The 23,284-nt window shown below is 56.8% G+C and overlaps 14 protein-coding genes across 14 annotated transcripts; 9 read left to right on the top strand and 5 right to left on the bottom strand.

Annotated features, from left to right (window-relative positions):
• Positions 1-83: 83 nt before the first annotated feature.
• On the top strand, positions 84-1,171 carry KRP23_14423 (Trans-1,2-dihydrobenzene-1,2-diol dehydrogenase; the record flags this gene model as incomplete). Its single annotated transcript, XM_067885244.1, has 2 exons — positions 84-237; positions 303-1,171. 2 exons carry the CDS (start codon positions 84-86, stop codon positions 1,169-1,171), a joined length of 1,023 nt encoding a protein of 340 aa, XP_067737438.1.
• Positions 1,172-1,309: 138 nt separating this feature from the next.
• KRP23_14424 (Trans-1,2-dihydrobenzene-1,2-diol dehydrogenase) lies at positions 1,310-2,400 on the top strand (the record flags this gene model as incomplete). The annotated part of the gene is made up of 2 exons (XM_067885245.1): positions 1,310-1,469; positions 1,532-2,400. 2 exons carry the CDS (start codon positions 1,310-1,312, stop codon positions 2,398-2,400), a joined length of 1,029 nt encoding a protein of 342 aa, XP_067737439.1.
• A 443-nt stretch (positions 2,401-2,843) lies between these two features.
• Positions 2,844-4,982, top strand: KRP23_14425 (putative aconitate hydratase; the record flags this gene model as incomplete). The annotated part of the gene is made up of 1 exon (XM_067885246.1): positions 2,844-4,982. One exon carries the CDS (start codon positions 2,844-2,846, stop codon positions 4,980-4,982), a length of 2,139 nt encoding a protein of 712 aa, XP_067737440.1.
• A 189-nt stretch (positions 4,983-5,171) lies between these two features.
• Positions 5,172-7,189, top strand: KRP23_14426 (Cytoplasmic dynein 2 intermediate chain 2; the record flags this gene model as incomplete). Its single annotated transcript, XM_067885247.1, has 4 exons — positions 5,172-5,478; positions 5,546-5,853; positions 5,928-6,125; positions 6,185-7,189. The coding sequence occupies 4 exons, from the start codon at positions 5,172-5,174 to the stop codon at positions 7,187-7,189; spliced, it is 1,818 nt and encodes a 605-aa protein (XP_067737441.1).
• Positions 7,190-7,334: 145 nt separating this feature from the next.
• Positions 7,335-8,540, bottom strand: KRP23_14427 (F-actin-capping protein subunit alpha-2; the record flags this gene model as incomplete). Its single annotated transcript, XM_067885248.1, has 5 exons — positions 7,335-7,402; positions 7,475-7,839; positions 7,918-7,971; positions 8,038-8,192; positions 8,316-8,540. 5 exons carry the CDS (start codon positions 8,538-8,540, stop codon positions 7,335-7,337), a joined length of 867 nt encoding a protein of 288 aa, XP_067737442.1.
• A 116-nt stretch (positions 8,541-8,656) lies between these two features.
• On the top strand, positions 8,657-9,498 carry KRP23_14428 (Small GTPase LIP1; the record flags this gene model as incomplete). Its single annotated transcript, XM_067885249.1, has 2 exons — positions 8,657-9,169; positions 9,235-9,498. 2 exons carry the CDS (start codon positions 8,657-8,659, stop codon positions 9,496-9,498), a joined length of 777 nt encoding a protein of 258 aa, XP_067737443.1.
• A 135-nt stretch (positions 9,499-9,633) lies between these two features.
• KRP23_14429 (uncharacterized protein) lies at positions 9,634-11,022 on the bottom strand (the record flags this gene model as incomplete). The annotated part of the gene is made up of 1 exon (XM_067885250.1): positions 9,634-11,022. One exon carries the CDS (start codon positions 11,020-11,022, stop codon positions 9,634-9,636), a length of 1,389 nt encoding a protein of 462 aa, XP_067737444.1.
• A 725-nt stretch (positions 11,023-11,747) lies between these two features.
• On the top strand, positions 11,748-13,202 carry KRP23_14430 (uncharacterized protein; the record flags this gene model as incomplete). The annotated part of the gene is made up of 1 exon (XM_067885251.1): positions 11,748-13,202. One exon carries the CDS (start codon positions 11,748-11,750, stop codon positions 13,200-13,202), a length of 1,455 nt encoding a protein of 484 aa, XP_067737445.1.
• A 289-nt stretch (positions 13,203-13,491) lies between these two features.
• Positions 13,492-14,454, bottom strand: KRP23_14431 (Methylenetetrahydrofolate dehydrogenase [NAD(+)]; the record flags this gene model as incomplete). Its single annotated transcript, XM_067885252.1, has 1 exon — positions 13,492-14,454. One exon carries the CDS (start codon positions 14,452-14,454, stop codon positions 13,492-13,494), a length of 963 nt encoding a protein of 320 aa, XP_067737446.1.
• Positions 14,455-14,749: 295 nt separating this feature from the next.
• On the bottom strand, positions 14,750-15,143 carry KRP23_14432 (uncharacterized protein; the record flags this gene model as incomplete). The annotated part of the gene is made up of 2 exons (XM_067885254.1): positions 14,750-14,824; positions 14,889-15,143. The coding sequence occupies 2 exons, from the start codon at positions 15,141-15,143 to the stop codon at positions 14,750-14,752; spliced, it is 330 nt and encodes a 109-aa protein (XP_067737447.1).
• Positions 15,144-16,824: 1,681 nt separating this feature from the next.
• On the top strand, positions 16,825-17,228 carry KRP23_14433 (uncharacterized protein; the record flags this gene model as incomplete). The annotated part of the gene is made up of 2 exons (XM_067885255.1): positions 16,825-17,079; positions 17,151-17,228. The coding sequence occupies 2 exons, from the start codon at positions 16,825-16,827 to the stop codon at positions 17,226-17,228; spliced, it is 333 nt and encodes a 110-aa protein (XP_067737448.1).
• Positions 17,229-17,640: 412 nt separating this feature from the next.
• KRP23_14434 (60S ribosomal protein L30) lies at positions 17,641-18,095 on the top strand (the record flags this gene model as incomplete). The annotated part of the gene is made up of 2 exons (XM_067885256.1): positions 17,641-17,661; positions 17,778-18,095. 2 exons carry the CDS (start codon positions 17,641-17,643, stop codon positions 18,093-18,095), a joined length of 339 nt encoding a protein of 112 aa, XP_067737449.1.
• A 2,294-nt stretch (positions 18,096-20,389) lies between these two features.
• On the top strand, positions 20,390-20,860 carry KRP23_14435 (uncharacterized protein; the record flags this gene model as incomplete). The annotated part of the gene is made up of 1 exon (XM_067885257.1): positions 20,390-20,860. The coding sequence occupies one exon, from the start codon at positions 20,390-20,392 to the stop codon at positions 20,858-20,860; it is 471 nt and encodes a 156-aa protein (XP_067737450.1).
• A 236-nt stretch (positions 20,861-21,096) lies between these two features.
• Positions 21,097-22,568, bottom strand: KRP23_14436 (uncharacterized protein; the record flags this gene model as incomplete). The annotated part of the gene is made up of 2 exons (XM_067885258.1): positions 21,097-21,169; positions 22,213-22,568. The coding sequence occupies 2 exons, from the start codon at positions 22,566-22,568 to the stop codon at positions 21,097-21,099; spliced, it is 429 nt and encodes a 142-aa protein (XP_067737451.1).
• Positions 22,569-23,284: the final 716 nt, after the last annotated feature.

Genomic DNA, 23,284 nt, shown 5'->3' on the forward strand with positions numbered 1-23,284 from the left:
TCAGGTCGATAGGCAACAACGTCACGGGCCTCGCCACTTGCGCTTTTGAACCGTCGCTAAGAGTATCCGCTCTCGTAACAAGCATGGCCGACACCGCTCCCCTCCGCTGGGGCTTCCTCGGCTGCGGCCGCATCTCGAAAGCTTTCGCTGGCGCTATCAAGCCTCTGGAAACGGTGACGCTCCAAGCGTGTGCCGCCAGGTCGCTAACCAATGCACAGGAGTTCGCAAAGGAGCATGGTAACAATGCAACTGCGACTCAAACTATCGCCGTTGGCACTTATCACAGCGTTTGCAATGACCAGGTGTCGCTCGTGCCTACGACTCGTACGAAGCTCTGTGCTCTGACCCGGAGGTTGACGTCGTGTACATCGGCACACTTCACCCGTGGCACTGCGAACACGCGACGCTGGCTCTGAATCACGGCAAGCACGTGTTGGTGGAGAAACCCATGGCAATGAACGCGAAGCAGTCGGCGTCGCTGATTGCATTGGCGAGAGAGAGGGAGCTCTTCCTCATGGAAGGCATGTGGACGCGGTTCTTCCCGAGCATTCGTTTCGTCCGCAAGTTGCTCGAGGACAACGAGATTGGCGAGGTCCGCCACGTCCACGCCGAAATCGGCTACCCGTTCCCGCCGAACGAAGAGCGTCTGTGGCAGAACGAACTGGGTGGAGGAGGACTGCTCGACATTGGCATTTATCCTCTCGCCTTCACCACAATGGTGCTGGGCACGAAGCCGGAGAAGGTGACGTCGGCTGGCACACTCAACGATGGCGGTGTCGACGTTCACAACTCGGTGACGCTGAAGTACAGCGACCAGCGCTTCGCTACGATCGAGTACTCGATGCTGGCGCAGCTCAGTGAGACCGTCACCATTTCGGGAACTAGAGGTCGCATTCACATTCACACGCCAGCGCATCTTGCAACCGAAGTCTCGGTGATCCGAAGCGTTGGGCCCGGCAAAGAAGAGCAGTCTACGACGCAATTCGCATGGCCGAATCCGGACAGCGGGTACTCCGGGTTCCTTCACGAAGGCGAAGCTGTCACGAAGGCCATCCAATCGAAGCAGCTTGAGGCTGAGGAATACTCGCTAGACGAGTCCTTCGGCATCATGACCATCATGGACAGCATCCGCAAGGACATTGGGTTGGTATACCCGGCCGACGCCAAGTAGGTCAGTCGATGCACACGTACAAGTAGGCCGTAAAGTTCAACCACAACCAATTCATGAGCAATCGAAGTGGAGATCCTGCATGTTGACAATCATCTTGTCGTCATTCTCGTTTCCGTCGCACACTCCACATCCGAAAACATGGCAAGCAGCGACACCGCTCCTCTGCGCTGGGGCATTCTCGGTTGCGGCCGCATCTCGCACACCTTCGTCAGCAACGCGAAACCTCTGAAGTCCGCCATTTTCCACGCTTGCGCCGCTCGTTCGCTGGACAAAGGCCAGGAGTTTGCCAAGAAGCATGGTACGTCGAGCAACCTTGTTTGCCTGGACTGTCGAGCATCAGACTGATGCTGTCGTCTGCAGATATTCCTCACGCGTACGAGTCGTACGAGGCTCTATGCTCGGACCCGGAGGTGGACGTGGTGTACATCGGCACGATTCACCCGACGCACTGCGAGCTCGCGCTATTGGCACTAAACCACGGCAAGCACGTGCTGGTGGAGAAGCCGATGGCCATGAACGCGAAGGAGGCAGAAGCGGTCATCACGCTGGCGCAGCAGAAGCAGCTCTTCTTCATGGAAGGCATGTGGGCGCGATTCTTCCCAGCGATTCGCTTTGTGCGCCAACTGATCGACAACGGGGGCATCGGTGACGTGCACCACGTGCACTCCACCTTCGGCGTCCCGTTCAAAGCTGACAACGACCGCATCTGGAAGAAGGAGCTGGGCGGCGGCGGCTTGCTGGACATCGGCATTTACGTCCTGGCTACTGCGACGATGGTGTTTGGCTTTGATCCTGAGAAGGTGACGACGGCAGGAAAGCTCAGCGACGAAGGTGTGGACGTGTACAACGCCATCACGCTCGAGTACAGCGGCCAGCGCTTCGCCACGGTGGAGTACTCGACGCTCGCGAGGATCAGTGAGACCGTGACGATCACAGGCTCCAAAGGACGGATCTTCATCCAGCCGCCAGCACACGCGACGATGGAGATCTCGGTCGTCACGTATGACGAGACCGGCAGCGAGATGGAGAAGACGTCGCGTTTCCCGTGGCCGAACCCGAGCGACCACCACTCGGGCTTCCTCTACGAAGCCGAGGCAGTGACGGAGGCCATCAAGAGTCAGCAGATTGAACGGAACGAGTACTCGCACGCCGAATCGCTGGGTCTCATGAAGATCATGGACAAAGTCCGTCGGAACCTCGGACTCGAGTACACCGCTGACGCTTCGTAGAGACAGCATGGCTCCGTTTGGACAAAAGTATCTAGACTGCTCATGGACATGTTGTTCTTCGATAGCGAGTGCAAGACCGCAATTGGAGCAGCTCTTTCAGATGCAAAACTGGTTGTGGAATGCACAAAACGCAACGTCTTGCCCTGCACCACAAGAACTGCAGCCACGCAGTTGAACACGGCTCACATAAAAATCGTAAAGAGCGTATGCGCAAACACCTGTCTACCTTTTATATTTGTTATACTACTAATTCCCACAGGTCATCATATATCTCATCCACGTTAAATGATTATACTACCACAGTATCTACTTGTCAAACTCCACATCACTACAATAACCAAGCATCAAATATCACATCCAATTGCCCATCTCCCTTCACTCCATCCTCCACCTCTGCCATTTCGCGACGCACCACCGGACTCGCACCTCTCCACTTGTCCAGCATGACCTCCGCTGCTCCGCCCATGAACGTGATCGAGAAGATCCTGTGCCAGCACGCCGTGGGCCTCTCGCAGCCTTTCGTGCGCGTGGGGGACGTGCTCTGCGTCAAGGCGGACTGGACCATCGCCAGCGAGCTCACGTTCCAGGCCATGGACACGATGCACGCGGCCATCGGGCGGCCGCCGCTGCACCGGCCCGACCGCTTCTGGCTGGCGCTGGACCACACGGTGGACCCGCGGGTCAACCACCTGCCCAAGCAGAAGGCGCTCATTGAGATGTCCACGACGTTCGCCAAGACCCACGGGCTCACGGACTTCCAGCCGGCCAACACGACCATCATGCACACCGAGTTCGCCCGCAAGCGCGCGCAGCCAGGACAGATCGTCATTGGCGCAGACAGCCACACGTGCAGTGCTGGCGGCATGGGCTCCTTTGCTGCTGGGTTAGGAGCTGGCGACGTCGTCATGCCCTTGGTGACGGGCCAGACGTGGTTCAAGGTGCCCGAGGTCTGCTACATTGAGTTCGTGGGCGCCCCGCGCTTCGGCATCGGCGGCAAGGACGTGATCCTCCACATTCTAGGAGAGTTGAAGCGCAACACGGTGGCCTTCGAGCGCGCCGTGTACTACGGCGGCTCGGGACTCAAGTACCTCTCGGACGACGCGCGGTTCGCCGTGGCCAACATGAGCACCGAGTTCGGCGGCATTGCCGGCGTGTTCCAGGCTGATGCCATCACGCAGCGCGTGCTTGAAGGCCGTGACTCGCACTTTGACGAGGCTCTGTTCTTCGAACCTGACGAGGGATGCACGTACGCTGCTCACCATGTGATCGACTTGGCTGATGTCAAGCCGCTCATTGCCCTGTACCCGTCGCCGGACAACTGCGTGAGTGTGCAGGAGAAGCTCGGCATGAAGCTGGATGGATGCTTCATTGGTGCGTGTACCACCACCCAGGAGGACCTGATCCTGGGCGCGATGGTGCTGCAGCAGGCGATGCTCGAGGGCAAACGCCCGTCGGCTACTGGCCAGCGTCGTGTCACCCCTGGAAGTCTGGAGATCGTCGCCCGTCTCAAGGAGCTGGGACTCGTGCGTATCTACGAGGAGGCTGGCTTCACCGTCGGTGTACCTAGCTGCAGCTTCTGCGTCGGCATTGGCGCCGATGTGGCCGGTGAGGACGAGGTGTGGCTCTCGAGTCAGAACCGCAACTTCCGCAACCGGATGGGCAGGGGCTCCATCGGTAACTTGAGTTCGGCTGCCGTCGTGGCCGCCTCCAGCTTTGACATGGAGGTGGTGGACCCGCTGCCGTACCTCGACAAGATCAACAAGGAGGACTTCGACAGCTACCGCAACTGGGTGGAACCCGATGCCTCCACGCCGTCGCCGTCCAAGTCGATCAAGTCGTACACGGTGCACGAGCCCAAGCCCGTGCTGGCAACTGCCGACGATGCGGAGGACACTCAGGTCGCCAAGGAGCAGGCTGCTGTGGCTGAGCTGGAGGCTGCGCTGCCGCCCAAGTTCAGCGGCAAGGTGCAGCTGTTCGGCGACAACATCGACACGGACGCCGTGATCCCGGCTCAGTTCATGGGTCTCAACAAGTCGTCGCCGCTGTGGCCCGCCGAGTGCGAGACCGAGCTGGACGTGCTGGCTGCCAAGTCGTTCGCCTACGTGCGCCCCGAGTTCCCGCAGAAGGTCAGGGAGGGCTTTAACATCATCGTGGCTGGGTCAGCGTTCGGCAGCGGTTCGTCTCGTGAGGAGGCCGCTATCTGCCTCAAGGCCGTGGGTGTGCAGGCTGTGATCGCCAAGTCGTTCGCGTACATCTACGCCCGCAACCAGCCCAACAACGCGCTGCTGGGCATTGTCGTGACCGACGAGAAGTTCCACGAGCTTGCTGCTGAGGGTGAGGAGGTGACTGTGGACCTGCGCAACCGTGTGGTGAGCGTCAAGGACCACCAGGTGGCCTTCTCGCTGACGCAGCTCGAGGAGGCGTTCCTCAACGGCGGCGGCCTGAAGACGCTCTTCAAGCAGCACAAGGCAGACCTGTTCCGCGCCGCGATGCGTGGCAAGGCCCCCACGCCCATCGCTTCGAGCGGTGTGGGCTGTGGCGACGACTGTGGCACCGAGGCGGCTTCCACTCCGTCCTGGTAGGCAGTGCAGTTAGCAGTAGATATGTGCACAAACGATAATCAAAAACTATATGCTTGTGTTTCTCCGATAAGAGCCAGGAGTGGAAGTGCCTCAGTGTAGCCATGTTGAAAAAGTATCTTGTACGAAAGGCCGCGAGCATTGACACACTCGTCGCACTTGGCGATTTGCTCTCAAGGACTCACAGCCACCATGTTCCAGGACGTGACGTTGGGCTGTGCGCGGTTCAAGTCCAAGCGGACCAAGCAGACAGCGGAGGTTTGCGCTCAAACGGTGGAGATCGAGATGTTTGAGGACGAGGCCCAGACGGACGACGCCACGGCTTCGAGTTCCACGCAAACGGGTCAAGCACAACCACCGACAAAAGGCAAAGGCAAAGACGCAGCCTCGGACAAGCAGGAAGAGGACCAGCGTCGCGTTTCCGAGTGTCTACAGGGTGTTGGTGCACTCATGCTGCGAGAAATGGCCAAAAACGGACATACCAGCTCCTGCTTCAGCGGTGCGTTAGCTGTTGCGGCTCTCTCTTCTCAAGGATTTTGATGCTAATGCTTGCGATGTTGATACAGGACTGGAGCGATACTTGGAGGAGTCGGAGGAGAAGGACATCACCAAGCTCTTCCGGCTGCAGTTCGACTACGACACGTACTTCCAGCCACAACAAGGCACAGCGAGCACAAACGGAGCTGCATCTTCGCCTTCGCTGAAGTTGTCGTGTACGGGGGTGTCGTGGAACGCAACGGGCTCTGTAATTGCAGTGGCATACGGACGCTTCGATCACTCAGGGTGGTGCAACTACCGCTCGGCTCTCTGCTTGTGGAACGTCTTCCAGTCAGACCTCAACCCGCAAAAGCCCTCCCTTGTGCTCGAAACGTCGGTGAGTCCGTGATTTCTTCTCAGCCATTGCTAGCTTGGCAGCACTGACGTTTACCTGTGACTATATTCTCATAGAGCGGACTAATGTGCGTCGCCTTCCACCCGCAAAACCCGTCCATCTTCGCTGCTGGCTCCTTTAACGGAGAGGTCTTTGTCTGGGATACCGAGCCGGCGGACTACCGCTTTTATTCGTCGGGGATTGGTGACTACTTCCACCGTGAGCCCGTCACCAAGGTCGCATGGGTCTACGACATTCAAACGGCAGACTACAACGTAAGACCCACGAGCAGTTCCACCACAGGCAGATTTGCTAATACTTCTTCTGCTTGCAGGTTGCAAGTGTCAGTGGCGACGGCAAAATCCTCTTTTGGCGAGTCAAAGACAAGCTCGCATTCCCCGTTGAGGGCTACGTCATGCATCTGCCCCAAGGACTCGGAGGTGGAAAAGGCAACAGCGATGAAACTCGGACGCCAGTTATCGGTGGCAAAGCACTCGCCTTCAGTAGTATCGACAGGGCCAGTCGTGCCTTCGTCGTTGGGTCTGAGGGTGGAGTCGTTGCTCGGTGCTTTGCAAAAGCTGCTGGAAACGTTCGTTCGTCGGACTTTAAGGGCGAGAAGAAGTGGACAGCAACAGCAGCGCGACTTGTGAGCAAGCTACCAACTTCGAGGATTCCAGCAGCACGGCGACAAGTGGAGGCGTACGCGTCCGCCAAGCGCAGCAAGGAGGTGACACTCGCCACAGTGTACGAAGCCAGACTGGACCCAGCAACGATCTTCCCGAGCGCAATGGACTTCGTCTTCGAGCCTCACAGCGCTCCTGTGTACGACGCAAGTTTCTCGCCCTTCCGCAAAAGTGTTTTCCTCACTGCGTCCGCAGATGGTACTACGCGCTTGTACTCAACACTGCAGCGTGAGTTGCTGCTCTCGCTTGAGGTAGCACCGTCAGCAGCCTATCTCTATGCTGCCGAGTGGTCCCGTACACGCCCCATGGTTTTTGCTGCAGCCAGCGAAGATGGCAACGTCTACGTGTTCGACCTGAAAGTTGATCGCGTAAGCCCCGTGTTGGTTCTCAGTGGCAAAGACCCAGCTACTGGGTCTGCTTCAACATTAGTCCGCTCCTCGTCGTCGAACGGAAGCGCAGCGAAGAGCACTGCGACAGCAACCTCCAAGACAGCAACTGCGCCAATGTTTACCCTCGACTTCAATCCACGACAACGCAACTTCCTAGCGGCGGGTGACGCCGATGGAGTCGTGCACATTTGGAAACTTTCGTGGCAGCTGGCCAACTTTCAAACCGGTGAGAGCGAGTTGCTGGAGACACTTGAGCTCAGTAGCTAGAAACTAAAACATACCACCCCCGTTAAAAACTCAGCGTACTAAGCCAGCCGTACCACGTGCCATGTTGCACAATTGTTTCCATTTCAGTGTTTGCACTTGTTTGACTGCGTCAGCTTTCGGCGCAGCTGTACACCATTCTCTTTTCTTACTTGCGGCCAAGGTCTTTGGCCGTACGGTGCGCGTGCAGACTCCATTCCATCTTCGTTTGGGTCACTGCACACAACGTCAACCAAGGTGAGCTCAAGCACTCAGCGGCTAGTTGCTCAACACAAACGACACACGTACCAGGCATAACACGACGCATCTCCTTGAAGGTCTCCTCCGACATGTTGATGTACATATCTTCAAGGTTGGTCTGCAGGTCATCCTCAGCCTCCTTCATGACGCGTAGAATAGCGTCCCCCAGTCCGTTGGGGCGCTGGATCGCCACCTCTTCCTCCACCTCCTTGGAGCTCTGCAGCTGCAGGTTGCCGTTCTCAAAGTAGTGCACGTGCAGCTGGATGGAGCCCTTGACCTTCGCCGGGTTCTCCGTGAGGTCCACCTCCCATCGCGACTTCCAGCGACCGCCCCAGAAGTTGCGCAGGTTGATGCGTTCCGTGCAGAGGTTCACCACGATCTTCGTGCCCACCACGTACACTCCAGCTGTCCCTCTTTACACCAACAGCAAACAACACAATTCAGCAACACGCCGACAACCCCACCTCCTATACAAATATGTATCTCCTCACCCGTGCATGTACTCAAACTGCAGGTACGACTGCAGCGTCTTCTGCACCTCCTGTCTGCAAAAGAACAGCATCATCCGTCAGCAGCTGTAACAAAACTATACAAATCTCTCTGTCCCTCACCGCTCCTTCTCGAACTCCGAGACTCTGGCCTCGGGGATCTCGGCTACATCTTCGGCCACAATCTGCTGCTTGATATGGTCGAAGCCCAGCACGCGGTTGCCGATGGGGTCCACGTAGTGGGCGGCGTCCACTTCTCCTTCCTCGCAGATGAGGATCTGTCAAAATCGATAAAGTGTCATATCCCGATCGTCAGAACCCACACGACTTGATCCGGGAGCTCATATTCAAGACCAGAGTGCCCTCTATCCAGTGATGCGGGGGTCATCTTGTATACGCACCTTGTAGTCCGCGTCCGGCACGTCCACGGGCAGGAAATTCTTGACATTGTACGCGTGCAGCGCGCCTCGCAGTGCCGCGTCCGGCAGCACACGCGCCGGCACCAGCTTGGCCACGTCGCGCAGCACCTCGTGGATCTGCCCCGGGGGGCTGGCCAGCAGGAACCGCTGCGCGATCTGCAGCTTCTCCTCGTCCGAAGCTTCCTCGTACGCCCACTCCTCCGCCATGGTGAGTATCAGCAAATGCGGGATTATTATCAGCTCACTATCGTTGTAAACAGGGTACCTCTCATCTCTAATTGGTGACTAAACAGTCTGTATACCTTGCACAATTGATAGTTGAAATGGAGACGCCGAGCGTTCGCGTGCTGGTAGTGGGGGACTCCGGGGTGGGGAAGACGGCGCTGCTGCGCTCGATCTGTCGCAGCTCTTCGGGTGTCGACAAGCCGTCGACCTTGTGGACGACCGGGTGCGATGTCCACGTGTTGCTGCGGCCTCTGGGGCCCGCAGGACGCGACGTTTTCGTGGAATTTCTGGACGTGGGGGGTCATCGCAAGTACGAGCTCAGCCGCGGGGCCTTCTACCACGACGTGCACGGGGTCGTCTTTGTGCACGACCTGAGCAACGCCAAGAGCGGAGAACACCTTCGCAATTGGAGCAGGGAGATCAGCAATATGCAGAGACGCAAGGGCTGCGTGGTGCCCTCAACGGGGAAGGAACACGCCTTCCCGACGCTGCAAACGCTGCCGAAGCTCGTGATCGGCAACAAGAAAGACCTGCTGCCTCGACACTATAGACCCAGCACTACGGGGCCAATGGGACTCGCGGAATTTCGGACGGTGTCTTGCATTGAATCGGTGAGCAGAGGTTGTAGCTTTTGGTAACTTAATAGTTCGCTGACGGAAGTTGTGGCTTGCTGCAGAGCTCAGAGCCCTTGTCGATGGAGCCGAGTGCGGCGTTTGATACGTTCTTGCAACAGACGGTGGCGTTCGCGAACCGAGGGGATGGCGGGAGCAGCTACAGCCACAACGGTGGCAGCATGGGGCTTCGGCAGACAGCGACCAGAACAGTCGACGCAGATGAGGCTCGGGCTGGCTCGGGACTCAGTGCAGGACTCAGCAGCTTTACAGCGGCGTTGCCGCCGTTGTCGACAGGATCGGGCAGTGCACGTTCACGGTGGTGGTAGACGCGACGTTGGTTCAAAACTAGAGTAACATTAGATACGGCATTGCTACTATACGACTCGGGCCCTCTCCTGTCTGCTCAACTCTCCCTCGACATGAGGTGGTGAAGACTGACCCCATCTTTCCTGCTCGCTAGCTCAAAATTCGACCGAGTCCCGACTGTTGAACGAGACGTTGTCTCCTCGGTTCGGTGTCCTCGAAGCTCCGTTGCCACTGTTTTGCCTTCTGGCATTGTGGCCGTTGGCCACGTAGTTTTCAGCGTCCTCGAACTGCCCGAGCGAGTAGTCGCTGCCAATGGAGCGACTCGAGCCGTGTGTGAGTTGAGCGCCAAGTTCCGTGGACTTGGCGCTTTCAAAAGCTTCCGGGTCGAAAGTTTCGTAGCTCCTGCCACTCTCCACAGAATCTGGCGATGTAAGCGCCGACGCATTTGGGGACAGCACGCTGCCCACCAGCAACCCCGAGCGTCTATCAGATCCCGAGGCGTACGACTCCTGCGCGTTTATTGCCCGAGGCATCTGAATGGTGCTCACTGCGCCTCCTGCCGACGAGTCGAGCAGATCAGAAGGACCGATACTGATCCGCGAGTGCACCATATCGTTCGTGTCGGCAGATCTCAGCGCGTCAATTCGGGACTGCAAGGTGCCTCCTGATCCAGCACTCGCCCTGGCCTCCGATGGACTGGGCGGTGCTCGAGTGTACCTCGGCACGATAACGGGGGCCGGCAGCTGCTCCTGGCTGCCTACCTGGTTCTGCAGCTTTACGCCGCGCTTCCGGTTCTGTTTCAAGCTCCTGGACGCAGACGGAGACGTAACCGACATGAAGGGAACTCCATCGGGGCCTCCGCCTGTCGGGTACGGGTCATCGTACCGCATACTGTCCGGATACTGCGTGCTGGTGTGCGGCTCGTATCCAAAGCTGCCGGAGCTGAGCCGAGGCGCGTTGGCCTCGTAGCCGTGACTCAGCGGACTGCGGCTCTGCGGTGCGTTGAACCATTTGGGCGGCGCCTGGTACGCGGGTTGCTGTTGGCCTGGAGCTTGTCCCGCCGCTTGCTCCTGCACCGGGAGAGGCGGGTAGGCCTTGACGAACTGCTGGTCGTGTCGCTGCGATGGGTTCTCCCTGTATCCGTTGGCGGCGACTTGCGGCCCCAAGTTCTTGCGGTTCGGCGGAGGCGCGAGGGGGACCGCCGTGACCTGCTTGGAGAAGTTGAAGCCTGGTGGCTGGTAACCATTGGTTGTACCGTTGCCATTGGAGCCATTGTTATTGTTGTTGTTGAACGTGACCTCGCGTGCCTGGTGGTAGCGCTGCTGCTGCTGCTGCTCGGCGCGCTCGCGCTCCTGTGTGAGTCGTTGGTGGGCCTGCACGGAGGCCAGCGCCTGCTCGTGGCCCTTGCGCTTGGCGCGCTGCATGCACACGCAACAGCACACGAGCAGCAGCAGGATGAGCAGCGCCACGCAGCCGATGGCCACCCACCAGATCCAGTCGTCCCAGCCGAATGCGCCCTTGAACACCGACTGCCCGCTCGCCATTGTCTAAGGCCAGAGAGAAAGGAAGAGTGGCTGCCTGCCTTGAAGGTCCCGGCTGGGAAGCTTAGCCGCGACATGACGCAAGCGACTATTTCGCACCTTAAATTGGATCGGAGGCTGACTTAACCGCCGTATTTTCGGTGGGATGGGTCGTTTGACACGGTGGTTGTAAGAGGCCGGCTGTTTCTAAGCAAAGCATACGTGTCGTAAAACACAGCCTAATTCGTGTTGAGCAGGCGGCATTTCGTTAGTGGACACAACGAGCCGGTCGCAACACGGCTCAGTGCCAACTGCCCATGCCAGCAGCTTTGGTCTGCGCCGTTGCACCACGCAACCGTATAACAGAGCGCAACCGCAGGAAAACAGGTTGCACACTTTATTGGCGTCGCCACTGAAGCCCAACAATCAAGCGAGACCAGACTGAAAATCAAGTCCAAATGAATGAAATAGCGGAAATGAAGATCCAACAAAAAAGACCGAACTCGAATCGTGTCGGAAGTCCGCTGGCTGCCGATGTACAAACGTGTGGCTACGAGCCGCGCTGGCGGCACCAGCACGTCAAGCACAGCAGCCATTTCTCCTCGTCGCGCTGCAGCTTTGACTCATTTTTGACACAAACCTTTGGACTGAAACTTCACTTGGTGGTCCACACCACATTGCGATCTTCTACGGAAAGATACGTACGCCCGTATCGATGGCCATCATTGCACCAAGAAGAGCCTTTGTAGATGGCTGACGATCCCAACACGGTGCTGGCCTTCCTGCTGGGCTCTGCGCCGTCGCTAGACGCCGCGTCCGAGTCCGACAGTAGTCCACCTACAGCGGATACAGGCGGCGCTCCAACCGACGACACGCCCCAGCTCGAGCCCGTGTCCGACAGCGACGCGGGGTCGAAAACCGACGCAACTACGAGTGCGACCAGCGACTGGGACGTGGTCACGTCCTGCGATCCCGAAGACGAAACTGTTGTGAAGCCGCAGAACGAAGACGCTCCGACTGCTGCAGGGCCCAAGGAGACTAACGAGGAGAAGCAGGAGATTTGCAACGAAGTGCCAAACCTTCCAAGCAACAGAGACAGCAGCGCGTCAGAGACGGAGCATGAGGACGACTGTGCGTCCCCGACGAGTGCAAATTCAGAGCTTGAGGTGAAGCAGGAAGTCAAGGCTCTACTGACGGAGAAGAAGCAGAAAAGAGTGGATGCAAAGAGCTCAAGGGCTGTAGTGAAGGCACCCAAAGCGCGGCAACGGTCTTCTGAAACTCGAGTTGCTACTGTTGTCGCCTCTAAACTTGCCACGAGCAGCGAACTGCCAGCGGAGACGGAGAAAGACGGACGACTTGGAAGCGTACCTACGCTGGAAGAGCTTCTGTTTGTGGGCTGCGTCGCGACGGTGCTGGTTGCGTACCTTGTTGCGTGCGTGTACAGCCTTTTTCATCCATTGGCGGTGCCTTTACCAGACTACGAAGAGCTGTACTCGGCGTACGATATCTCGAATGTGTCAGTGCAAATTGTGAGTCCTGTAGACAACTCGCTGATCACTCCGCAGGGCGTTTCCTTCGAGTGGAAGCTTGTTAACTTCCCGGTCGAGGCGCTTCATGTTTACGGCGCTGAGGTGTTTCGGTATCGTGTGTCGGTGGATGACGAGGTGATCGCGTCGGAGGTTGATTTCCTATCACTGAACGACGCAGAAGAAGAGGAGCCGGACGAGCGCACAGCAGACGTCCTCAATCGAACAGTTCACTTGGCGATTCCGCGGAGGAAATTCGTGCGTGACGATGCTGAGCCGTTCAAACTTCATCTCGAGGTGACCATCCCAATTCCCGGCTTGATTGGAGAGCTCAAGACGTACGAGCAGGATGTCTACGTCAGAAAGCCAGCTGATCCTTCTCCGGAGGATGGAGTGCAGCTTACGCTTACAGCCCCCGCGGACGGTGCGACGTTCGAAGAGGGTCAGTCTTTTGTGCTGGAGTACACTGCTGTGAACGTGCAGGAGATGCAAGTGTTCGTGAACGAGAATGTCTACTTCAAGAAGACTCACGTGACCGATGGCAATTTGTTGGTGCGCGGACTGGGTGCGAGACCGCACACTCTCGAGATAAAGGCTCTGAACGAGCAAGGCGAGATTATCGCGTCCAGTACAGTGCATGTGGAGATTGTCGAGCGCTTGGATGCCAAGGCGGCGTGAAGGCAACCAGTAGGAAGCCCTTTGGGGACATTGTAGTCAATGAAATGTATGGTGCACGTGTGCGAAGTGCTGCGTATGCAGGCTGATTGTGGGTAGCGGCTCAAATTGCGTGCTGTGGAGCTCAGCACGCAGTAACTTTAAGGTTACCTCCGAAATGATCAATCAGTAGCCTGCACTGCGTCACGACAGCAAAGTTGCAACACCAGAGGAAATTCAAATGCATGTTAACGCAAAGCGCCTTGAGGTAGTGAATAAGGCGCTCTATCGCCTTGTTCATCGACCCTGGCGCTTATTGCCAGACCTTCTTGGGCTTGTAGTGGAAGTTCTCGTACAGACGCAGCAGGTTGCGCTCCAGCATGGCCACCGTGACCTTGCCCACGAGCGGCACGTACTGCACGCCCTTGATCTTGAGCAGCTCGGCCTCGTCCACGTTCTTGAAGGACGCGACGTTGATGACGACAGTGTCCTCGCTCACCCACTCGAGCGGCAGCTTGTAGCTCTTGACGGGCACGCCCGTGATGATGACACGCGACTTCTTGCACGCCGTCTCCTGGGTCTCTTCGCTCGGGATGAGCTTGCCGCGACGGAACAGGTACAGCGAGTCGATGTCGGCGCTGTACACGTCCGCGCCGTCGTTGGCGAGCATCGCCGCCAGCGGGCGGCCCACAATGTCACTGCGGTTGATGACCGTGATGTTGACGCCGGCCAAGTGGTCTCCGTCCGGCTTGGACTTGTCGTAGATGCCAATGTGCTCGAGGATCTTGACAATGGCCAGCGGCGTGCAGGGCAGCACGCACTTCTGCGTCTGCTCGTCGTCCACGTAGCGAAGGTTGCGGTACAAGTTGCCGCGGTAAAACTGGCACAGGCCCTCCACGTCCTTCTTGATGCTGATGCTGTCGCGCAGAAAGTCGTCCATGGAGCCGCCGAAGAAGCTCGGGAACGGCCCAAAGCACGGGTAGTATACCAGGATGCCGTGCACCTCCGGGTCATGGTTGGCCAGCTCCAGCGCCGCCAGCAGGTCGTCCTTGGGCACCTCGCGCAGCTCGTAGCGGATGCCGTCGCGCGCGCAGGCCTTGCCTGTCCACTCGGCGTACTTCTTGGCGGCCGGGTCTCCGTGGGCCAGCAAACCCACGAGCTTGGGGCCCACGCCGCCCATGTCCTGATCGATGTATGTGCGCACGGCGGAGCTGAAGGGCTCGGCGATGGTGGACGCGTTGAGCTTCACGCCCACGGCGGTGGCGGCGTCGGTCATGATGCTACAGAAGCGACTTGAGCGGTGGTTTAGTGGATGGCTTCAAGGCGGATGCGTCCCAGCCAGCCAGCGGAAACGGCTGTACCGGAGATGTGGTACGGAAGCTCAGCTTTCGTGTGCTCCACATAATTCAGTATCTGATATGACAGGGTGCAAGTTGAAGTGAACGTCGCAATGGTTTGCTTGTTTATTATATAAAGTGAAGGAGAACGATATGGAAGTCGGGCGCGACAACATCTTCTTTACGTCTAGCATATCCAGCTGGTTGCTCTGCAGGCCGTTGTCAAGCTAAAAGTTAGGCCGTCAGAGCATGGGGCTGCGTAGTGAGCACTTTGCTGGTATTGACTGGTCGTGTACCCTCGGCCCACTCCTGCATCACGCAGCAAGATTAATGTGATCCATCTAATCTAGAAACTTCACCAAGCAGGGCGTACCGGAACAATGGGGCCGAGGTCGATGTCGTCCGTCTCCCAGCTGACGACGTTGTGGACGGCGGGGATCATGTGGTCGAACACGAACACGAGCGCACCGGTGAGCTGGCCCAGCACGGCGTCTCCGAGCTCCATGGGTGTGTGTGGCTTGTACAGCATCGCTTCAAGTGGTGGTTGCTGCTGCTGCTGCTGCTTCTTGTCTGTCTTGGTCTCGACGACGCAAATTGGTAACTGAGACTTGGCGGCGACCGCCCACATCGCTGCCAGCCGCCATCTTTGTGGTTTTGCATACGTCGACGCTGGCACGCACGCAAAGTCTTAGCTGCTGGATCGCAGTGGCAACTTCACGAAAAGAGCAATTTGCTCTATCGTTTAGAAACCTACCTGCACATTTGGAGCAGTCCATTGGTGGGCCAATATTCATCCCTCGGTAATCACTGCAAATGATTGTCTGGAGCGAGTTTTAGCGTCATTCGCTGCGATTTTGCAACAAACATTGCGTGCCGTGCATGTCTCGTTGGCCCCCGCATAACTATCTCGTGACAGCGTGGTGTCGAGCACTTGTAGGATGGCCATGCTGGCAGCAATTCGCTGTCCGCCAGCTCGAAAGTGATCCCAAACGCGGTCTTCAACGAACATCGTGTTCATCCATAGCGAGCTGGCTTGAGTTGACGCTGTAAATGTAAACGGACGTAAAAGTTAATCTACCGGTAGCTATAAGCCTAGAAACGAAGGCCGCCCAAAGCCCTGTAGCTTGTAAGACCAACCAACAAACTTGTAGCAAGCGCCGTCGTCATAGTTTGGGTTGCCAGTTGAATTTTGACATTTAGGGCGTATGCAAACTGATTCACGTGTGCGGTACTGCATGTGCACCGCCGGTTGTGTGCAATATCCTGATCGTAGACTCCGCGTGCCGCCGCCAAGTGACACGCGCTGCATCGATGTCCGAGGTGAACGTTGGCCGTCGCTCGAGACCCACGCACCAATGCAATTTCCATTGCTCATGTTGCACGTGTTGAAAGTGCCGTTTCGACTCTCAAGCAATGCAAGCTCTTGCTAAAACTCTGGCAGCCCGTGACAGCCCATCGGTGGCAAGCGGAGATCATGTTTCTCCCCCTTTGTTTCGTCAACACTTTCCCCAGGCAGCAAAGATGTAAACGAAACTCGCCTCAATTCTGAAGATAGGCCCTACGCGGCGTCCATCTTGCGTGCATTTGCAAGCAATCGATTCCTTGTTCTTCTCGCAGCCCATTTCAAAAAGGACGCAGTCATCTTCGCGATGGTCCGCGCGTGGCACGCCGTCTGTGTGCCTCTCGATACCTGCATGCAGGGGGCATGACCACCTGTGCTTTACCGCCACTCGCATAGACAGCGAGCCGTCGCGCGCGAAGCAGACCGACTCCGCCCACTCTTCGCTACATGGGGATTAATATCCAAGACGTGAGCACGCTGGCGTCACCTCAATGCTTCGAGCTGTAGCACACCGAGACGACGGCGGCGCCGCACAGTGAATTTTCGCCCCAGGTTGGCGCAGGTCGCATGTTGAAGCTCGCCTTTTGTCGCATCGGAATCGAACCAACTCTCTGAGCTGGCCGCCCACAGCAACAACACTCGGAGTAAACCAACTTGGTTGGTTGGTATGAGCAGGCAGCAGCAGCAGCAGCACCACCACCAGCGCATTATCGAGCTTTGCGCACGAAACGGCGCGTCGCCGAGTCACAGCGCTTCCTTGAAGTCCTCGTTTGGCCAATTTGAATTTGTGAGGCATTCTGGGCACCAGTGTTTTTCAGCTGCAGTTGACGTTGGTCTATGGTGGCAAAGACCTGCAAAGCCCCGCAGTTCTGCGCAAAAGAAGTTGCCATTGCGATCCAGCAGCTAAGACTTTGCGTGCGTGCCAGCGTCGACGTATGCAAAACCACAAAGATGGCGGCTGGCAGTGATGTGGGCGGTCGTCGCCAAGTCTCAGTTACCAATTTGCGTCGTCGAGACCAAGACAGACAAGAAGCAGCAGCAGCAGCAGCAACCACCACTTGAAGCGATGCTGTACAAGCCACACACACCCATGGAGCTCGGAGACGCCGTGCTGGGCCAGCTCACCGGTGCGCTCGTGTTCGTGTTCGACCACATGATCCCCGCCGTCCACAACGTCGTCAGCTGGGAGACGGACGACATCGACATCGGCCCCATTGTTCCGGTACGGTCAACAGAGTAAATTGTACAAGCTACGACAAGGCCATATTGCTAACGGTGTGGTGCAAATTTCAGGAATGGGGAGGTGAAGCTCGGCCGATCAACAGCAGCAGCAAGCTGCTCTCGGCACAGCCGCGTGCGCAGAAGGCTTAGTGTGCACTGAGTGCGTGCTGGACTATGACCTTGCTGGAAGTACTATTACTATAAATTAAATTGCAACATGCAACCACGTGTAGAAAAGCTTCAAGCACCAAGCAACGAGCGCAGCCGCCGCGTTAGTCGTCGTACCCGCCTACTACCTTTAATTTATGAATCCACATTTCGTTGTCCCCTTGCCCATCTTGAGCATGCAATGAGTTCTTGCATTCCCTTGCCAACCAGCAGCACCGCACGCATTTCAGCTCTGAAGATCCAGTGTAGCCATCTCTGAAACTGAAGTATCAGATCAGATAACAACGATTGTAAACCAATCAAAGAAAGCAGCGAATCATATTCGTCTTTTCGCTCACTTTCAAATTGATTCAGTGGAGCGTACGCAAGCTGAGAAGCGAATCAAGAACTCAACATGGTTGCCTCGAAGAAGTCGGTACGGGCCTCAACTCGTACTTGCAAATTGCACATTTTGCCTTTCTGTGCAGTCGCAAATTTGCATGCAGACCAATCCGCTTTACTCATTACTGTAACTTCTTGCAATGCGAGCAGAAGAAGGCCGCGGAGAACATCAACTCCCGCCTGCAGCTCGTGATGCGCTCCGGTAAGGTCGCGCTGGGCTACAAGCAGACGCTCAAGAACCTGCGCAGCGGCAAGGCCAAGCTCGTGATGCTGGCGTCCAACACGCCCCCGCTCCGCAAGTCGGAGGTCGAGTACTACTCGATGTTGGCCAAGACGGGTGTGCACCACTTCACGGGTACCAACAACGACCTGGGCACGGCTTGTGGCAAGTACTTCCGCGTCTCGTGCATGTGCATTTTGGACGCTGGCGACAGCGACATCCTGCGCTCCATGGGCTCGGAGAACTAGGCGGCGCCTTTCTTCTTTTGTGTTACGAGGACTGAGGTCCAAGTGATATGAATTGACAACTTTGAGGCTCCAACGCTCGTTTTTATTGCTTTGTGCATTTTGTGTGTTTGTTGCCCAGTTTTGAGAGCTTGTGGTATTCGAGAAATGATCAAACATGGTCGTAGACTGCCATTTTTGGCCACAGCAACAACAGAAATGGATGAAACGTCAATGGGTACTGACCGTGGCCCGGAGCAAGTCTGGTGCTGTGTGGCTGCTCAATGCTTCACTGCAACAGTTCTGTAGTGGCAACCGCTCGCCTAGAGTCTGGCACGACTCAGGATGAAGCGACGACGACTCCAGGGATTTTTACTGCCAAAACGCTGCAGGAAGCGTTGAATGCGTCGTTGCTGAGTGGACGACAGCAAGAAGTCAACACAAAAGACGAAGTTTGTGACGAGATTGTAAGTCCGTACGGCAGATTGCCACGGCAGGCTCGCAAGACTCGCTACAGACATCGATCGAATGATTTGGTCCTCCTTCAAAGTGGGCTTCGGTTCAAACATGACATTGTTTCGAGACGGAAGAGATGTCGGAAGCTCGACCCGATGCCAGCTCGCTCACAGGATCAATCCAAGCTGCTTTCAGTAGCAGCACTTCGTGGTAACCAAACGAGCTGTGGAGAGGTAGGGCGTGCAGCACCTGACGAACAGCGTCTCGAACGCCTTCGTTCGGGTTTGCAGCAGACAAACTCCAAGCAACGGCGAGACGCAGACCGATTGAAAAGCGAAATCCAATGGATTCATGGCCACTTCCCCGTTTTGAAGCTCGCCAATTCGAAATGTTCACGCACGCTACGCCAGCAGCTCTTCAGCAATGCAGTTGTGCACGGCTCGACTAACTTTATGCTACGCAAAGCGTTGACGTTCTGGTACGAGAAACTGCTCGATGCCCAGCGCAAGGAGCGACTGCAGTTGATCGCATCTCGGCAGCTCATTGCGATGTTTGAAAAGGTCTCGTTCGACCGTGTTGCCGGTAAATTCAACTCCTGGCGACAGTGGGTTCTCGAGTCTCAAGCACAGGAAAACATGGCTGCCGCTATCACACTGCAACGCTTTGCCAGATTTATTCGCCAATGTCGCGAAGAAAAAGAGGCCGATCAACGACAAGCGGCGTTGGTGCAAGCTCTTCGAGCGCTATCTCGCAATGCCAGGACGATTCAAAGAGCATATCGTCGACGTCTTCTGAGAGTACAGCAACGTCGATGCGAAGCTGCCGCGAGGAAAATTCAACGCATTGGAATGCGCCGCACGACACACAACGGGTTCGTTAGGCGACAAAACGCTGCAAAGCTGCTGCAGCAAACGTATCGAGCACATTCAACGCGTCGTTCTCGCAGGCGCGTTAAGGCAATCGCTCAGCTTTTTGATCGAAGTCGAGAGCGCCAGGCGACACGAATTCTGAATACTTGGCTGGCCTACAAGTCGTGGCGCGACTGGGACTTGCCTCTTGAGGTGGTGGGAGCCTTAGTTGACCAAGTCGAGTTCTTAGATGCTGTTCTATCGATCCAGCGCCATCTGCGCGGCTTTCAATGCCGTTTTCGGATGAGGAAGAAGAACGACAGTGCTGTACGCATCCAATTCTGCTGGCGGGGTAGAAAACGCCGAGTAGCTGCAAGAGCAGAGCGACGAATGATGCTTTTGCGTCGCGACATGGCAGCGTCCTGCTTACAACGAACATTCGTACGCACCAGGGAGGAGCGCAAGATCCGAAGCATTGTTCATCAATCGATACGTCCGATGTACTTGCGTGCTCGTCACCTGGGAGGAAGTTTTCGTGAACGATTTCGAGTACCGATCGCCAAGAGCGCAGTCGTTGTGATTCAGACAACATGGAGGCGGCACATTGCGTACAAGAAGGAGAAGCAACGCCGACTTGTAGCGACGACGACAATCCAGAGGTGTCTAAAACGCGGAGCTGCTTTGTCGAAGTGGCGGAGCTTAGTGACGGGAGCTCCTCGACACCGTCGGAACACAGCAGCTCGAACCATTCAACGATGGATTCGACGTCTTCACCGTGGCAACACCAATGCCAACCATTCCACAGCTTCTGCTGTGTACGTTGTGGAACAGATTGCGGCTGCTGTACGCATTCAGCGATGGCATCGACGCTTTCGATGCGATTCTTGGCGTTTCCTTATTGCTCGTTTGATAGCTAAGGAGCTTCCCAGGTGCATTGAAGCTGCCAACCGAATCGCACGCTGCTGGAGAGCTCACTCTGCAAGAAAACAGGAGCGAACACGTCGCGCTAGTACCATGGCTGGTCTCATGGAGCAGCAGCGTCGATCTGGAGTTGAAAATCAAGCTGCGCGCTTTGTTCAGCGCATGTTCAAGCGCACGATCGACCGACGTGATGGTAAGCTACTGCTCCACAGGTACAAAATCCTGATGCGTGAGGACATTAAGCGAAGACAACAACGAGTGATCGTGCACAAGTTCCTGGAGGAGAAATCGCAGCAACGCAAGAAGAAACAACAAACTGCTCTTTCAACTCGACGAGTATCAACGAGAAGTTCGGTTGATTCACCTCAATCGCTCATTTTACACAGCGACACCACTGAGGCCAGCGCGTTTTCACTCGATGAAAGCGTGTACTCGTCCAATACCAATGACGGCGGATGGCAACCACAGTCTGCCGAATCGGCTTCACCCGTGCAGTACTGGAGTGAGGAATACCAGCGAGCATACCTCTACGATCCCGTGACCGGCGAATCGACGTGGCTTTGAAAGGAATGCAACGCGATACTCTAACGCAAGTTAGGAATGGACCACAAGCAAGTAAAATGACGCCATAGGACTAAATCCATGAGACTCTGGACGACCATTTTGCTGCATTTGCCACTCGTCATGACACCCACGGACCCTCCAGAAGAGAGACCAACTTCTGGTCCTCCCGACCTCATTGGGGTTATCTTCGTCTTGCTGTAAGGAGAAGCTCGCAGAGCACCAACCAACACACAAACTCAGAGCCGTAAGCAGGGTGATAGGAAGACGGCAGCCACTCGACGTCCCTTGGGCGTTTCTGCTTGGATTTGCCTTCAGTTTTGGGGGTCCACACAAGTTGAACCCCGAACCGCGCGCGGAGTCGCGAATGTGATGAGGCAGTCGTCGACTGGCCGAGCCGAGCGAGCTCCCCGAACCAACGCCCCGAGCCACGTGCCAAGGCTGGTGGTGGCAGACACTCGCCATGTGAGGAAAGCCCACCGGATTCCAATGGCTGGCTGCGGCTTTTTCTGCTTGGTGCGCCATGCGTCGACGTCACCGCTCGAAATTGAAGTAGACATAGATGCTTCAACTAGTCAGCACAAATGCTGCTTGGTGCCGCGAAACGCAATGGAAAAAGAATTTCAGCCTGCGCTTCACGCGAGTATGGGCGCCCGGGAACCTGCGTGTGGCCACCAGGCGCTGCAAACGTGTACTACCATGTAAGTAGGCGCGAAGCCGACTGTGCTCGCGAGCGTGGGCGGACAGCGCAACCTGGGGCTGTCGTGGAAATGCGATTCGCAAACGGCCTTTCGGCTGCAACTTGCACTTGCGTTAAACCAGCGCAAAATGCAAGCACCTGGCGCGTCCGGATCGGCAGCACCAGAAGCGCAAGAGAGTGTGGCAAGACGGACTGCAACAAGAAGGAAGTGGTGCAAATGGCGTTGTGCTTTATCGAATAAATACGTCAAAATACCATCATGTACATGTGTCTCCATCCAAAACCGACGGATAAATAACCTCGGAGATCTCTTCACTTCTTCATCTTGCCGCCGTGGCTCCAGCAGTAGCCGCCGGACTTGGGGCCCTTGTTGCAGCCCTCAAGCTTGCACAGGCGCTTGCCGCCGTGGCTCCAGCACACGCCGTTTTTGCGCGACGCATTGAGACAGCCCTCCACGGTGCAGCGCTTGCCTCCGCCGTGGCTGATGCACAGTCCGAGGCTCACAGCATGTTTCGCGCAACCCTCTTCGGAGCAGCGCAAACCGCCCCCGTGGGCGATGCAAAAGCCGCCGGCCTTGGCGCGCTTGTTGCAGTCGGCCATGCCGCAAAGTTTCGCGTTGCTCGTGCGTTTGGTCTTGACTTCTGTGATTTTGCACGTCAGTTGCTGCTCGGCCAGTTGGCTCACGGCGGCATCGGCCAGGAGGCTGTTGAGCTCTTGGTTTGGCGACGTGTTTTGCAGCTGCTTGTACAGGTCCATGCAGTGCTTTTGCACGGGGCTGAGGCTCTCGTCGCGGTTCATCAGGTCGCCGATAGACGGCAGGCGCGCGAGGTTTTTCTCCTTGAGCGGCGACACTTGGGCGCTGAGCACGTCGCTCATGCCCACGAGGCGCGGCGAGTTGTTGGTGGCGAAGAGACTGGGCAGCCGCACGAGGCTGGCTTTGGCGTCGGAGGCGGGGTTCGGCTGCTTCCACAGGTCAACGTGGACGTCCATTGGCGCGAGGATGGTCTCCATGTTGTGCGCTTGGTGCGAATTGCGAAGTGAGGCGTATGTCGCTTTGCACGTCTTCGGCCGCAGATTTTGAAGTGGGGCTCGGCACCAGCAGGGCTGGCCACGGACTGGGTGCCAGAGACGCGGCGTTTGATCACCGTCCAGTCTCTTTGGCAAGTTCAACCTTGCGGCGCCCCCAAGCGGAAAAGGAACCGCCGACACAATTCGCAAAACACGGTGCGGTGGCTAAAAAGCCGGCACAGTTGGCGGAAACGTCTGCAACTTGCCGAGCACGGCTGGGGTTGCAGTGCCCAGACGGAGTGCCATGGACTAACGCAGGCTGTGCTCTACTAAAGCAGCTTTGCTTTGCTGCACCGTTGGCGATCGAGACGGACCGCACCCTCACCCGTTTTTGCTAAAATGCGGCCTGCACGGCGGAATTTGCCGGAATTTGTGGTGGTCTCGACTCGCGTCTCTATTTGCGGCGACTTCTTCTTCTGCCAGCGTTGAAGTTGCTTGTATCGCACGGAGTTGATGCTCGCTGCGAGTGCAATGGCTGGAGCAACTATAATAGTCGCGACTTGCTATTGCCGCTGCCAAAAAAAACGGTCTGCAAAGTCTGCAGCCTTCAAGCCCGCCGTTCCGCCGCAGAATCCCCGAGGATGAAGCGCGACTAAAGGTGCCCTCGAAGACCGTATCACCCGTCGTACCCATCGACGCCAGCGTAGCACACAGCCGCC

The sequence above is a fragment of the Phytophthora ramorum genome (genome assembly GCF_020800215.1).
Source record: "Phytophthora ramorum isolate Pr-102 chromosome Unknown Phyram_PR-102_s0021, whole genome shotgun sequence".
Taxonomy (NCBI): domain Eukaryota; phylum Oomycota; class Peronosporomycetes; order Peronosporales; family Peronosporaceae; genus Phytophthora; species Phytophthora ramorum.